The sequence below is a fragment of the Barbus barbus genome (genome assembly GCF_936440315.1).
Source record: "Barbus barbus genome assembly, chromosome: 17".
Taxonomy (NCBI): Eukaryota; Metazoa; Chordata; class Actinopteri; order Cypriniformes; family Cyprinidae; genus Barbus; species Barbus barbus.
Window position 1 is genome coordinate 16,589,429 of NC_136745.1, and position 16,574 is coordinate 16,606,002.

The following is a 16,574-nucleotide window of genomic DNA, read 5'->3' on the forward strand; positions in this document are numbered from 1 at the left end:
CAATAAACAATATATGACAAATTATTTTATTTGCCTCTTTATTGAATTTTCAAACCATTGAATTTCAATGGATTTTCAGACTATAACAACATACCATGGGACAGTATCATTTTTGCAGTGTTATTACTTTAAAATAAGACTCTAGTCTAAACAATATTAAATTCCCATATGTAGTCTTTAATTAAACAAATAAAGCACAACACTAGACAGCTAAAACTCAAAGATGTGGTACTTTACTTTTTTGGTAAAACACTGAAACATTTAAAACCAAAACTGCAACAAGCATTGATCTCTTTTGATTATAGTGGATTGATGGTTTGTTTATTTTCCCAAAACTATGTCACTCAAACTCAATGACCAACATTGAAGGCACGAGTTGCATCAGACAAATGAATAATAAAGATTTGTTGTGCATGCTTGAGTTCTGGCATTGCAAGGTGTTATTTTATCAACTGCTGACCCCTGATATCATGAATTAGCTCATACACTTTGGTTGCAAATATGCATAATTATCCCAAGAATAATAAACAATTACCTATAATAAAAATGTAACACTTAAACATGTTAATAATCTTCCATATATTTTCTGCCATTACAAATTTCAAGCTGTTTTTGTGGATTTTTGAGATCTGCTCACATTTTACATTGTTTTTAATGTGTTAATGCAGGAAATACAGGAAAAAAATCAAAAATAAATTCTGAAGGACATTTAAAATGGTACATTGGGTGAAGCAAAAAATCAGTACAGACAACAGTGGAGAGAATCCAGACCAAGAGTATGTTTTTATCAAGACCAGCTCAACATGAACCTACAAAAATCATTAAAGCACATGTTGTTTCTGCAGATAGATTAGATATGAACCTTCTGTAAGCACCCAGAGTCAAAACGTTACGCAATAATAGACAAGTCTTAGTGTGCATTCAACATGTTGCATTTAAATATTTAAGAGCCATCATCAACCGTGCACAACTAATTCCTCAACTAATCACATGATCCCATATTATTGTACCTGAATCAAACACAGTGCATCAGCTAATCAGGCCCTTAAACAACCTACTTCAAAAAATTAACCAGAAATCATATGCAAAACATCTTTTTGGCAATTCCCCATAAAACAAATAAAGCATGTCATGCCTGAGCTTCTTTCATGCACTCCACAGGACCAGCTGTGGTTCCATAAAGACATGAGTATATCCCCTGTAACGGATTGAACTCTGTTCTGCGTGTCAGTGTGGGAAAGAAGATGGCCGAAGGGAAAAATAATTTAGTCATTAGCATATCTGTATATTTGCGCTGATAGATTACACACTGAAATATAGACTGATATCAGACCCTTTGATCAGATTTATGCCATGCACAGAGCAGATTCCATGAATAATATGAGGTACTAATCTGCGATTATACAGTACAGATCATTTTCAATTTGCCTAACAAAGCAATACTACATACAAATCCTGACTGTAGACACTAAAGTAAATATTGTCAGAAAATTCTTGTCCCTTTTTACCTAACTTACCTACATTTTGACATGATTCACAGGAAGGATTGGTTGTCATGCATAACCCAGATGTCTTTACAGTAGATTTTATTCAGATGAATGGCTGCTAGAAGAAAATAAATTGGCAATAAATAAATCACTGGCAGTGGACTAGGACTGGCTTTTTTTTTGGAAAAAAAGGATATCAGCTTTATTTTACTTATAAATTGATCTCACATTGTCTAAGATCTATTAGCAGCACTAATAAATAACCTGCATTTAGTGTTTGTTTGTCGGTTTCTCTTTTCTCTTGAGAGAACTGGCAACTTTCACAGGAAGTGTCTGCATGTGTGTGGGTGACATAGAATGAGAGAACAAACACCAAACACACAAACTAAACCAGATTCACCTTAGAGGCTGAAGTGATTTAACAGAACAGTTTATCTCAGGGGCCATCAAACTTGATCCTGGAGGGCCGGTGTCCTGCAGAGTATTAGCTCCAACTTGCCTCAACACACCTGCCTGGAAGTTTCAAGTATACCAAGAAAGACCTGGATTAGCTGGTTCAGGTTTGTTTGATTAGGGTTGGAGCTAAACTCTACAGGACACTAACCCTCCAGGACCGAACTTGGTGACCCCTGGTTTATCTAGTTGTGGCAAAAATTTGTTAAAAAAAATATGATGAAAAAGGCAACATGTTATGCATGATTGTTCAATTCACCTGCAGAACTGCCTAAATCTAGTAGGCAAATGTATTGCATGTTTGGCAGTGGCATATGATATAACTAGACAGGCTGACACATAATAGATGAAGCTTGTATATGTAAGGCAGATGGGCCTACATGCAGCTTCTCAAAGCCTCTGGTTTAAGTGATGGATGAATGTTTTTCCCTTTAAAATAATGGCCAGATCAGATACAAAAAGAAATCTTGAGAATAGATGTTCCTGTGTCCTCAACCCTTCACGGATTAAACACAAAAGCACCTCTGAATCTGCTTCTTTTAAAGGTGCTTCACCTTTTTCATCTCCATCCTGTAAGTGGTGACTCCTTCATTAGCTCCTCCAACATCCACAGCCCCAAGTTCCCCTGTATTCCTCGTTCTGCCTCCTGAGAGTGACAGTATCTCCTGATCCACACGGTGGTTGGCTTAACACCAGTGGCTTCTGAGATTTCAGCTTGTGCGCCACTGTCATAAAAATGGCCTCCACATGGTCACTATTATTCCGACCACCTTCGTCGTTTCCGTAGGGGTTCTTGGCAGAGGTCTCGAACAGAGGCATTGAGTGTGCATCGGCAAACTGCTGCGCTACGTCGGTACTTACCTGAGCGGCATGGCGCAGGTCGCATTTGTTGCCGACCAAGATTCTAGGCACCTCTTGACCCAAGGCATGCTGACGGCACTCCTCGATCCACGCTGGAATACTTCGGAAACTAGCGGCATTGGTGACATCGTAGACAAACACCACAGCGTGGACATTACGGTAGTAGTGCTGCACCATACTCTTTCGGAAGCGCTCCTGGCCTGCAGTGTCCCATAATTGGACCTTGTAGAGGGGCAAAAGGCAAAGCTATTAGCTGTCAACTTTTATCATATCATGCATAGGCCTATTTGTCCTTTTAAAGGGATGGTTCACTCAAAAATGAAAATTCTGTCACTAATTACTCACTCTCATGTCGTTCCGAATATGTAAGACCTTCGTTCATCTTCGGAACACAAATTAAGATATGTTTGATGAAATCTGAAAGCTTTCTGACCCTGCATAAACAGCAATGAAACTGAAATGTTCCCAGTTCAAGAATCATATACTCTCCACAAAGGCGGCGTGCTACAGCAGACGGGATAAGCAGGAGAAGAATTGTTGGTAACACTTTAGAATAGGGAACACTTATCCACTATTAACTACGACTTTTCCCTCAATAAATTATTCCTAATTTGCTGCTTATTAATAGCTAGTACGGTAGTAGTTAAGTTTAGGTATTGGGTAGGATTAGGGATGTAGAAATAAGGTCATGTAGAAAAGGCATTAATATGTGCTTAATTACTACTAATTAATGGCTAATATTCTAGTAATATGCATGCTAATAAGCAACTAGTTAAGAGACCCTAAAATAAAGTGTTATCGAATTGTTGAATAAAGTCATTAGTTTTGTTTTCTTTGCACACAAAAAGTATTCTCATAGCTTTGTAAAATTACGGTTGAACCCCTGATGTCACATGCACTATTTTAACTGATGTCCTTACTACGTTTCTGGACCTGGGAACATTTCAGCTGTATTGCTGTCTATGCAGGGTCAGAGAGCTTTCGGATTTCATCAAAAATATCTTAATTCATGTTCCGAAGATGAACAAAGTTCTTACAGGTTTGGAACGACATGAGGGTGAGTAATTAATGACAGAATTTTGATTTTTGGGTGAACTATCCCTTTAACATTGCAGGAGAATGCAGGGTTTGTTCATGCATAAATGACAAACACATGTAGGTAATATATACGTTATAAAGTGTGGGTTATATGCATGAGAGTTTTTGGAAATTTACATATAGATACTAATTTACATACTAAGGCTATTATAACCAATGCAATGGTGTATCTCCAATGCATAGACAGTCTCAATAAATCAATAAATCTAATCCTGCATTACATCGGCCATCTCTTCAACCTTATAAAGCCTACTGTAGATGTAGATTGTAAAACATACACAATGTAGTACATGCATTCTGTCCTCTGACTGATAGTTTATATTGACAACTGATATTTATACACCAGTATTCTGCTATATTGTTATAAAAACATTACTGATTTAATTATTTATATCATGCTAACAGATTTTCATCTTACTTTTTAGGCATATAAATAACTACATCTACCCAACTATACATGTTTTTAATAAAATCATACTGTATGGGCCATAAAAGTATCAAATATGGTGCGAAACATAAAACACACAAACTTTTTTTATTCACACTATATCTGAAGGTTGAATAAACTAATCTATTTGAAAAGACGTTTGACTAATAATTCATGTGTCAGGCTTTACAGGATGACATTAACACAATTCGCAAAATAACCTGAAATCAGAAGCATCCTCACCTTGATTTTCTCGCCGTCTATTTCAATAACCTTCTCCCGAAAATCCACCCCGATAGTGGCCTCAGTCTTGTCTGGAAACTTGCCTGCACAGAATCTATAGGTGAGGCAAGTCTTGCCAACTCCAGAGTCTCCTATCACGATGATCTTAAAGATTCGAGTCCGAGGGGGAGGCAGGGAAGAGCTCAAAGATGAGCTAAACTCAAAGGAGGACTCGATATCTGCCATGCTGTCTTCCTATAAACAAACAAGTGCCTCACAGAATGGCACAGTGCAAATGTACTGATGCTAACGGGTCAAATAAATAATTCAAACGCAGGCTTAGTTTAACCTTCAGCCCTTCACCTCAAACTTCATGTGCAAAACTTAGATATTCAAAGGTCGGGTACTGTTTTTGACGTTTTGACTGATGCATTCCTGGCGGAGTGTTCTTACAGTGTTTGGGTGTAAGCCACGTACGACGTTAACATAACTGTAATCTCGCGAGAAGTCACATAATACTGAGAGCGTTTTGTGTGGTACTCTATTTACAGTCTATAGTGGTACTACTTCCACACAATACACACAAAGGAGCATAACAAAACGGAAACTTACCACTGTACAACAGCACACAAAACACACACACAAACTAAATAAATATGGAAGTCATTCTATTATATTCTATTGTAATATATGCATGGGGGGTTACTTCTTTGCAGTGACTTGATATTTCCTTTTAACATTGCTGGAGAATTGCACTAAAAAGATTTAGTCGAGTTTGTTCCCTTAAAAGCTTTGCTAAAAACACCTATTCATTCACGAAAGAAATCTCACTAGTCATGTGTGGCTAAAAGTAAACAGTGCAGTGAGACTTATCAAAGTCCAACTCTAGATTTACTGGACGACTGCAGAAAATGTTGGTAAGTTCTCATGGTGTGTGACTGTTTTAAAACTAATAACACCCTGATTCAAATGTATATTTTCAGTACTAATGGCTAGTATGTATTTGTATATGTAAGTGTGTCTCTGTCAGTGAATTGTAATGTGCTGAACTAAATGATGATTTGTTGTCAGTGTCAGGAAATCATGCATGTTTAATGTGCTGATAAACAGGTACATCAAGGTGTTGAGCTGGAAACGCCTCCCTCAGGACTTGAGAGAGAGTTTCACACTCTGTTTAACTCTGATGCTCTGCAATTTCTGTCTGAACTCATCTCTACATTCCAACCAGAAGTTGACAAGGTACCTCTTAAACTTATAGTTTCTAATAGAATTTAACCCCATACTGCATATTAAAGAAACCCCAATTACTTATTTATGCTCCTCTTAACAATGTTTGCTTGTTTATTTTTTGGACTAGCCTTCATCAAAAGATGTCTTTCAGTCATTCTTGGGAAGTGGGACAAAACAGGGTGCAAAACTGAAAAATAAAACCTTGTACTCAGACAAATTAAACTATATTTATGTATCTTATATGTACTAAGCTACTGAGCTATGCTTTGATGTAACCTCCCAACATTTCTCTTTTTTAACAAAATGTGTTTTTTACCTTGGTGTGTGTAATGTCATTTCAACTTTAACTTTAACAGCATTCAAGATGTTTTTAACATTTCAAAACACATTCTCATGTAAGCAGACAGAGTACACTTTCACATGTGACCAACAATTCCTCAACAAATATAAAATATCATAATGAAATATTATCAAAATATCCATGGAGGTAACTCATCTGACGAAAACCTGAATTTGTAGTCATTTTAACCATCAAATACATTGAATCAATTAATTATTGTATTAAATCAAACACAACAAACAGTGAGTATGTTATTGTTTATAAAACTTTTATTCAGGAGTCACATTTAAGTATTTTGATATATTATTGGAACACAAAATTTAGTTTTTTTCTGTTGATGCTAGATGCTGATGGGACCTGCTTCAGGAAAATAAAATGATCTAAATATTTAAAATAATTTCCTCAGAAATTGGAAGATGGTGTTGCCATATCATGGTTGTGACCAGGAAATATTAACATTAGGATTTAAAATATATTAAAACTATAAAATTGACCAGAGCCTGTCTGACACTGACGTACTCTGCAGAGGAGGACTGTGGCACGGGGGTCCTTTAGAGTGACAGCTGCCCCTGATATTCCCTGATTTTATTACATTTTAATTCATGTCTGACAGTGTTGACAAAAAGTGGAGACACAACTTTGAAACCTTATGAAACATGCATGTATCACTGAAAAACAACCTTGCTTTGATATGAGATATTTTTAAGTGTTACTTTTGATTAAACAAGTTAATTTCATCAAAACAAAATTGTCCATGTTAATAGCATATGAATGATTGAACCCTTCTCTGTGGACACACTGTTTTAGATGTAGTGAGAAGACAATAAGTGTCAGATTTCACATAATAATGATAAAATTAAATTGAAGGGGATAATTGTGTTAAATACATTCTATTATTAATCCCCATAACATTTACAATTGAAAATATTTGTATTTTTAAACCTGATAGCGGTTACAATTGCTGGACATGTTTTGTCTCATGTCTCAAGAATGACTGCTTTACTCTTTTGCAAGGTTTTGAATTTGCGAGTCCTCCGGAAAGTTCAGTTGGATCTGACTGGAGAGTTGCCAGGCTTTCTGAAGGACACAGCTCATATCCGAAATGATCCCAGCTGGAGAGTGAGCCCAGTTCCAGACCGATTGCACTGCAGACATGTGGACGTTGGTGACCTTTCACCCTGTGATACACAACGTTTTATAATCGGACTCAAATCTACTGCCCAAGGTTTACAGGTAGGACTTAGTAATGCAAATAAGATGACACTGAAGTTAGAACAGATACTAAACTGCACTGAATACAGAAAATAATGTATTTTTGTGTATACATTTGCATCAATATTCGTTTTGGCATCAACGAATTTGAAACTGAAAAAGCTGATTTCCTGGCTGTAACTGCATTATTGTTCTGTTCTGTTCTGTTGTAGATTGATTTTGATGATGGCAACTGCCCAACATACCACAATCAAATAAAGGGTATTTATAATGTTTATCAGGCTGTGCACAACCAGTTTCAGGGTGAGTCTTCTTGAGTCCAACTCCTGCTACTTGTTTTGTCAGAAATGTAGTGAATTAAATATTCTTTAACAAAAGAATCCCATCAGAGATGTATGGAAAGCATGCATTAACAATCTGTCATATTCCTCTTAAACAGATGTACCACCCATTTCTCAGGCTCCAGTACTGATGCTCCGTCCTCGAGCATGGAATATGGTGGAGCACAACATGATGGTATGGATTTTTTAATAGCTTGTTTAATGGCACAGATGACAACATTGGTGTCTTTGTTTGTTTGTCAAAACCATGTGTTGGTCTGTTTGAAATTTATTTACTTTCACATTTCACCTTGTAATAATTGAATGATCTTTTGTAGGGTTTTAAAATTGTAATCACTTATAACCACTCCTTTAGAAAAGAAAATTAGATTTTTTTAACATTTCCGCTGTTTCTCCTAGACAGCATTAAGTGTATATGGGTAAAAAAATAGAACTGTGTTCTATGGTGTGACATAGGAAAAATGTAGAAAATAAAACTTACAGTATACAAATAACATGAGAAAACTATTTCTTTATTCTTAGAGTTACAAATAGCTTGAGCGAGATTTATCTTCAACGTTAGAGGTTATTTTTTTACAGTTCTGCTGTCACACCATAGGACACATTGATACATCAACTACCCATACAGTATGTAGAGAACATGGATACTTTTGTTTGTATCCTGTTTTAGATTGTTCTTCTATCAAAAAGTTCCAGTACCCGCACATGTCTGTACTCTTTATGTCAGTAAATGTCTCATTTGTGTCTGTTTATATTGCTCCAAATGGGTTTTTGAAGAAACATCTGATTCAGATTAAAACAAAAGATAACTCAGAAATCTCTTTAGCTGTAAATGAGCTAATTCTGCATAGTAAAATATCCTTCTTGGTAGTGTGAATCTGTTTCTCTGTAGGTGAATGGTCAAGAGGTTCCAGGTCCATTGTTTGATTTTGGCCTGCTGATGTTTCATAATGCAAAACTACTTCTTCAAAACCAGAGTGGCCCTTTTTTCTACTTGTCCAAGGTCAGTGTCAGTTCACATCACTCTGTTTACCAGAACAGAACTTCAATGTAGAATCAAACATATTCTAGAAAATGTTCATGATATGTTGTGCAGGTTGAGAGCTACATGGAGGCCAGACTCTGGAGTCAGATTTTTTTCTGGACTGAAAAGAAGGTGCGAGTGTTGACAGAGATTACATATGACCCCACTGCAGTTTTAACTACCATGAATTTTATTTCTAATGTATTCTGAATTATTTTGTAGCTTGGCCTGCCAGCGGGCTGCATAAAGGCCACTGTGTTGATCGAGTGTGTCCTGGCATCGTTCGAGATGGAGGAGATTTTGTACGAGCTCAAGGAGCACTCTGCTGGTCTAAACTGTGGCATCTGGGATTACTCAGCTTCCTTTGTCAATAAATTTGGTCAGCGCATTCTGCATCTTCGACTAGTAGACTCAATCACATTCCTCAATAGTGACAATAGTTTGCTTTATAGGTCATCGGGCTGATTTCCTCCTCCCTGATCGCAGTAAATATGTGGATATGGAGAAGCGTTTCCTGCACAGCTACATGGATCTTCTAGTGCAGACGTGTCACCGCAGGGGTGCCCTAGCAACAGGTGGCATGGCAGCATTGCTGTTGCCTAGAGACAAAGAGAGTGACCTCTACAAGACTGTACTCAGAACTGTCACCAGGCAAGAATAAAAGCTGTGTGGTGATTTGAATCCGACCCATAACTGCATTCAAAATATAGTGGCACATACTTTTAAATCCCAATATTACAGTGGCCCAGTAGTGCACAACATAATAGAAACAAGCTGCAACACGGTGAAATTAGCTCAGCACAGTGGAAACAAGCCACAACACAATGAAATTAGCACAACACAACGGAAACAAGCTGCAACACAACAAAATTAGTAGGGATTTCGCTGTGTTGTGCTGCACTACTTGGCCTCTGCACAATATGGCATGAAATTAACTTTAAACTGCATTTAATACAAACATCATATATTTTCATTAATGCTATAATAGCGGCGGCATCAGTATTACTATTACTATCAGACTTAGGGTTGGGGATTCAATAACTCCATAATCCTAAGTATTAAAATTTGACCTGTAATTTTGCTCCTATATGTATTATGGACATGAAATATACCTTAAATCATGGACCAGTTATCGTACTGACAAATGCTGCCTTACAAACAATATTAATCACAGATTGTACTAGTTAATTAGACTGCTGTGATCCATATTGTATTTGTCTAATAGGTTTTTCTTGGCTGATAGTTAGGATGCATAACATTATTGTATATTGTATCAGTCTATTGAAGTGAAGTGACCAAGTGACCAAGTATGGTGACCCATACTTGGAATTTGTGTTCTGCATTTAACCCATCCAAGTGCACACACACCGTGAACACACACCCAGCAGCCAATGCTGCAGCACCCTGGGAGCAGTTGGGGGTTCGGTGCCTTGCTCAAGGGTCTCACCTCAGTCGTGGTATTGAAGGTGGAGAAAGCACTCCCCCCACCGACAATTCCTGATCTTCGGGTTACAAGTCCGACTCTCTAACCATTAAGCCACGGCTGCCCCAAAATTTGTGCTGATCAAATCAATACAGCTCAACCATTTATAGTTCTGTATTTGTTTTCCATATAAATTATAATTCTTGTGTTATTTTAGACTTAAATTACTGGAGATCAAAGCAGGAGTTGATGGGTTCATGGTTTACGACATGGACCTCATTGAGCCCATGCAAAAAGTAAGCGTCACACATAAGTTGTTTATTTCTGTCTGGTCATTGAGAGACTTCCCCATAACAGCACTTGCATATAAAAACATATTTCTTCCTCTCACACAGCTGTTTCAGCTTCACTCTCATGGTCAGAATCAACTCCTGCAGCTTCGTGAAGACATCACAGTAACCCCTGAAGACTTGCTCATTATGCCTGCGGTCAGTTGAATTCTATCACTGCAAATCATGTTAACAGTTTAATAAATGTGTGGTGAGTATAAATGCTGTTACCTTTGTGTTGTGTGTTTTCTCTCTCTATAGGGAGGAGTAACACTGTATGGGCTGAGATATAACATTGCTGTAGGTGTCCTCTTCATTGAAGCCTGGCTTTCAGGTGCAAAACTTTATTTCGCCTATGACTTTTTAAACAACACTTTTATGCTATGTGATGAATGGAGGTTTTATTGACAATGACTTTGTACAACAGGCAGAGGTCATTTCTTCTATCTGGGGAAGGTTGAGGATTCAGCAACAGCAGAGATATCCAGATCTCAGGTTGGTTCACTCAAAGCTCACATGCTACAATATAATATTATCTCTTATTCTAAGAGGCTGCATTTGTCAGGTTTGGCAGTGGATTCGGCACCAAGTGAGACTGGAAGACGATGGGATGGTAGTGACCCGAGCTCTTGTCAGCAATTTGGCTGAAGGTCTGATGGAAGATCTGAAAGCAGCCATACATTGCCAAACAAGCAGGTAGAAAATGCTGCACAGATGTTTCATCTATTGGATAGAGACAACATTTGTTGTGCACTTGACAAGACAGTGATCAGAAAATGAAGTGGGATTCACCATACAAAACACCATGCATTACAGTGATTTTACCATGGATACAGGATGTTCCTGTAGATGGTATGAATAAATTATTGTTCAGTAGTTCAGTGAATTATAAAATTCTATATATATACACACACACACACACATATATACACATATACAGTCATAGCCAAAAATATCGGCACTCTTGGTAAATATGATCAAAGGCAGCTGTGAAAATTTATTATCATTGTTAATCCTTTTGATCTTTTATTTAAAAAAAATCACAAAAATCTAACCTTTCATTGGATAATAAGAATTTAAAATGGGGGGAAATATTATTACGAAATAAATGTTTTTCTCGAATACACTTTGGACACAATTATTGGCACCCCTAGAAATTCTTATGAGTAAAATATCTCTGAAGTATATTCCCATTCATATTCCCAATTTTGAGCACTCAAGGGTTATTATGAACATGAAATTATCCAGCCATGGCTTCTTGTTTCACAAAAATATAAATAGGAGGGAAAACAAAGCCCAAATTACCTTAATCATCCATCACAAAGTGAAAAAACAAAGAATATATTTCTAATAAAAGATAATTGAGCTTCACAAATTAGTGAAGTGGCTATAAGAAAAGAGCAGTGAAAATTCCCATTTCCACCATCAGGGCAATAATAAAGAATTTCCAATCAACACAAAATGTTACGAAACTGCCTGGAAGAGGACGTGTGTCTATATCATTCTAATGGACGGTAAGGAGGAGAGTTTGAGTGGCTAAAGACTCTCCAAGGACCACAGCTGGAAAACTGCAGAAAATAGTTGGGTCTCGGGGTCAGAAAACCTTAAAAAAAAATTGTCAAACAGCACCTACATCACCACATGTTGTTTGGGAGGGTTTCAAGAAAAATTCTCCTAGCTCATCCAAAAACAAACTCCAGCATATTCAGTTATCAGACATGACTGGAACTTCAAATGGGACTGGCTTCTATGGTCAGATGAAACTAAAAAAAATTGCTTTTTAGCAGCAAACACTCAAGATAAAATATACTGCTGTATTTTTGATGTTGTGGGCCTATATTTCTGCTGGAGGTCCTGGACATCTTGTTTAGACACATGGCATCATGGATTCTATCAAATACCAACAGATAAAAAAATCAATAAGTGACTGAAATCTTATAATGGGCCATGTTTGGATCTTCCAACCGTACAATAATCCAAACACAAACCTCAAAAACAACACAAAAATGGGTCACTGAGCACAAAACCAAGCTTCTTCTATTGCCATTCCAGTCCTCTGACCTGAACCCTGTAGAAAATGAGTGAGGTGAACTGAAGAGAAGAAGTACTGTCGTAGAGCTGTGAATCTGAAGGATCTGGAGAGATTCTGGATGAAGGAATGGTCTCTGATTTCTTGTCAGGTGTTCTCTAACCTCATCAGGCATTATAGGAGAAAATTTAGAGCTGTTAAACTGGCAAATGGAGGTTTCAAAAAGTATTGAATAAAAGGGTGCTGTTAATTATGGCCAATGTGTATTAGAGAAAAACATTTATTTCATAATAATATTTCCCCCCCATTTTAAATTCTTATTATCCAATAAAAGGTTAGATTTTTGTGATTTTTTTTTTTTTTTTAAATTTGTAAACTTTTTATTGTACGGCAAAAGCTTTACAAAACTGCATTGTTAGAAAATGCTTTTTAGGTATTTAATCACTTAGTAAACTGCACATTAATCATAGCTGTCAGCTATGAACCTGTTAAGATCATGGATTTTCAGTCATAAAGACAAAGATTAACTACTCTTTTGACTTTTGTTGATTGGATAAGGCTAGTGTATCTACTATTGTCAAAAAAAACTTTTTTTCTTCAGGATGAGGGCTAACTGACCGTTTTTTTGTAGCATTTTGAGGTAATCGTGCATATATATATACAGTATATTGTTTTTTAATTAAAGAAAAAAACAAACATCTCAAGGCACAATACAAGTATCAAATCTGTTACAGAACTAAATGAAAAAAGGGGGGAAAAAACTAATAAGTAAGCATAGTAAATGTCCATAAACGTTACTTACAATAATATAAACATACAGATAAATATCAAGCAAGAAGGAAAAAAACCGCACAAAAAAAAAAAAACCGCACAAAACAATTTTATTCAAAACCTGCCTCCTTAAAATGTTCCAAAAATGGGGATTTTATAGAAAGATTGGGTTTCAATCGACCTCCAAATTTAATCTTTTCAAGTTTGAGGGCAAAAAGAAGGTCAAAGACCCACTGACGAGATGGCAGCTTCCAATTAATTAGTATAAGCCGTCTAGCCAAAAGTGTGCAAAGTGCAATATCATCCATCTCTAAAACTGTCAATTTCACATTTTCCGGAAGAACCCCAAATAGAGCTGTCAAAGGGTTGGGGTCTATTACTGTAGTTAAAATTTCTGAGAAACTCTTAAATTCTTTCCCAAAACCTTAATAACTTAGAACAGGCCCAAAAAGAATGAAGCAGGGATGCTGGCTCCACACCGCAACGTGGACAGGTAGGGTCCAAATCAGGAAATATCCTACCTAGGGATAGGACCCTTTTCAAACACCTCGAATTTCAGCGGCGTGTGCTTCAAATTTTGCGTGAATTCCACTTTCAAGCCTGCTAGCAGCCATAGTCGCCACACCCTCAGGCGTAGGGGAAGTCGTGGCCTAATGGTTAGAGAGTCGGACTCGTAATCGAAAGGTTGCGAGTTCGAGCCCCCGGCCGGCAGGAATTGTAGGTGGGGGGAGGGAATGTCCAGCGCTCTCTCCACCCTCAATACCACGACTGAGGTGCCCTTGAGCAAGGCACCGAACCCCCAATTGCTCCCCGGGCGCTGCAGCATGGCTGCCCACTGCTCCGGGTGTGTGTTCACGGTGTGTGTGTGTGTGTGTGTGTGTGTGGATTTGTTCACTACTCACTGCTGTGTGTGTGCACTTGGATGGGTTAAACGCAGAGCACCAATTTCGAGTATGGGTCACCATACTTGACAATACGTCACGACTTTACTTTTTTTTAGAAACTTCATCACACTTAGCCATTTCCAGAGACGAGCCGCCGGTAGCAGCTAAATCGGTCTTCTTTTGTCGTTGGGCTTTTGTAGTCATCGTTAAAACTCAAATAAGCTTGCAATAATTATCAAGAGTCACTTACAAATACACAGGGTGTAAAAATATCGCTGTATCAAGTTTTGAAACGGTATTCAAAAGCCGAGTTTGCGGAACTCCCGACTCATGTGGCCTCACATGGTAGACGCTAAACCACCTCGTCAATTTTTGTGAATTTTTTAAATAAAATATCAAAAGGATTAACAATGCAGATTAATTTTCACAGCCTCCTTTGATCATATTTACCAAGGGTGCCGATATTTTTGGCCATGACTGTATACATACAGGTTGCGAACTACAGGGGAGCTCGGCTCCCCTGAAAACGTGATTTGTGAAATTTCTCAAAAAATATGTGAGGGGTGTACTCACTTCTGTGAGAGACTATATATATACACACTAGTCACACTAGGTTGCTTTGATAGCGGTCCTGGACACCTTTCAGCAATGACCCTCTGTGACTTACCCTCTTTGTGGAGGGCGTCAATGATTGTCTTCTGGACCATTGCTAAGTCAGCAGTCTTCCCCATTATTGTGGTTTCAAAGAACAAGAGATACCCTGAATTAATACTGTAGAGATGGTCGTTTAATGAAACTCAAATATAAATATTCCAATATTTTGAGATACTGATTTTTTACTTTTATGATCTGTAAGCTCTAATCATCAAAATTAAAACAATTTTTTTTTTCCTTAACATGTAATGAAATAAAATATATGAAAGTTTCACTTTTTGAAATAAGTTACAAGAAAAAAATCATATTCTAATTTTTTGAGATGTACCTGTATATATTTATGTTCAATATTAATTGCTTACACACATATATTATATATATATATAATGTGTGTATATACACACACACACATACGTTTAGATCAGTGGTCTCAAACTCAATTCCTGGAGGGCCGCAGCCCTGCAGGGTTTAGCTCCAAATTACACCTGCTTGTAAATTTCTAGTGATCCTGAAGACCTTGATTAGCTGGATCAGGTGTGTTTGATTAGGATTGGAGAGAATCTGTGCAGAGCTGTGGCCTTCCAGGAATCGAGTTTGAGACCAATGGTTTAGATGAAAAACTTTATAAGATGAAGAAAATAAGATGTTGCCTTGGCAACTAACTGAAATGCATTAAAGTTCTAACTTACAAAAATATCATTTTAACTTAAATAAAAATATGACTAAAAAATACAAATAAAAAAATACAGGTTTAATGGATTTCATGCAATCTAATCTCCTTTTATAATAGCCTATACAAATTTTAAATATATAGTACTGTTTACGTTGTAAAGAGTTATGGCACCTCTGTGATTGCCCAAGAGCTCACATTGAGAAATACTGACCTTTTCTCTATTTCCACTCTTTTTAGAGACAAACAGAGGTTGATGACTGCTGTGTCCATGTTTCTAGAAATAGTGCAGAAGAATGACTTCCCAGAGTTCCTTACCACATACCTTAACCTGGACCACACTTTCCTCAGCTCTCAGAGCCAACATGAGGACCGACAGACAGGCGCAGTGCCCAAAGCCAGACTCTAACTAGTCTAAATGACTTCATCACAAACAAAACATCCACAAACACTTGTTGTCCTAACATGTGAATACATGAAAGATGGTTTATAATGTCTAAAAAGGGATAGGAAATGTATCTGTAGCACAGTGGTTCTCACCCAGGAGACCTAATGATGACTTTAACAATTAAAAAAAACTTTAAATCAATCAAGATTAGAAAAAAAAAATTGGTTGTATGAGGAAGCGTAATTAAAAAAAGGGGGAAAAAAAAAATTTTAGACCTGGAAAAATAATAGAAATTAATACATTTGTAAAACTACTATAATGACTAATAAATACTAGCTATGGCAGTTCTAAAATATTTACTGGGTAGAAATTCTGAGTACAAAATTCTTATCCTTAATTTTTATCCAGGTAATCACAAACAACTGGAAAAATCTGAATATTGTTGAGAACCACTACTACTTAACAGGAATCAAGGCTGTAATACATCTGAATATATTTTAAAGTAATCTTATTTGCAAATAACCAATAAAGGTAAAGCCCAAATAAATAAATTAAAAATAAATATTTATATAGGTACAAATTCTAGCTCTTTTCACCAGCAAATGCTTGGTTTAACTTTAGCAAAACCCCTGCAAATTCTTGTGTTCTGTATTTTCTAAAAGATGAAACTGTTACATCATACAGTGTAACCAAAACCAAATGTGGAAATTAAAAAACAAAAAGAGAAATAC

General features: G+C 36.9%; 2 protein-coding genes across 2 annotated transcripts; one reads left to right on the plus strand and one right to left on the minus strand.

The window, feature by feature from the left end:
* Positions 1-32: 32 nt before the first annotated feature.
* LOC306883780 (ras-related protein Rab-33B-like) lies at positions 33-5,036 on the minus strand. The gene is made up of 2 exons (XM_079439262.1): positions 4,570-5,036; positions 33-3,023 (listed from the first exon to the last, which is right to left on the minus strand). Exons 1-2 carry the CDS (start codon positions 4,792-4,794, stop codon positions 2,532-2,534), a joined length of 717 nt encoding a protein of 238 aa, XP_079295388.1. The 5' UTR covers positions 4,795-5,036; the 3' UTR covers positions 33-2,531.
* Positions 5,037-5,424: 388 nt separating this feature from the next.
* On the plus strand, positions 5,425-16,553 carry LOC306883468 (uncharacterized protein). The gene is made up of 15 exons (XM_079438751.1): positions 5,425-5,465; positions 5,659-5,787; positions 7,133-7,351; positions 7,543-7,633; positions 7,770-7,846; positions 8,564-8,674; positions 8,768-8,827; positions 8,918-9,074; positions 9,148-9,346; positions 10,336-10,414; positions 10,514-10,606; positions 10,709-10,781; positions 10,875-10,942; positions 11,013-11,143; positions 15,696-16,553. The coding sequence occupies exons 1-15, from the start codon at positions 5,460-5,462 to the stop codon at positions 15,862-15,864; spliced, it is 1,662 nt and encodes a 553-aa protein (XP_079294877.1). The 5' UTR covers positions 5,425-5,459; the 3' UTR covers positions 15,865-16,553.
* The last annotated feature ends 21 nt before the right edge of the window (positions 16,554-16,574 follow it).

What these genes read in the sequence shown, in the direction of transcription:
- LOC306883780 (XM_079439262.1), bottom strand. Translation starts at nt 4,794, where the DNA reads ATGGCAGATATCGAGTCCTCCTTTGAGTTTAGCTCATCTTTGAGCTCT. An exon ending in TAGACGGCGAGAAAATCAAG is followed by an intron (nt 3,024 to 4,569) that starts GTGAGGATGCTT and finishes CCCCTCTACAAG; the next exon opens with GTCCAATTATGGGACACTGC.
- LOC306883468 (XM_079438751.1), top strand. An exon ending in CAGAGATATCCAGATCTCAG is followed by an intron (nt 10,943 to 11,012) that starts GTTGGTTCACTC and finishes TGCATTTGTCAG; the next exon opens with GTTTGGCAGTGGATTCGGCA. An exon ending in ATACATTGCCAAACAAGCAG is followed by an intron (nt 11,144 to 15,695) that starts GTAGAAAATGCT and finishes CACTCTTTTTAG; the next exon opens with AGACAAACAGAGGTTGATGA.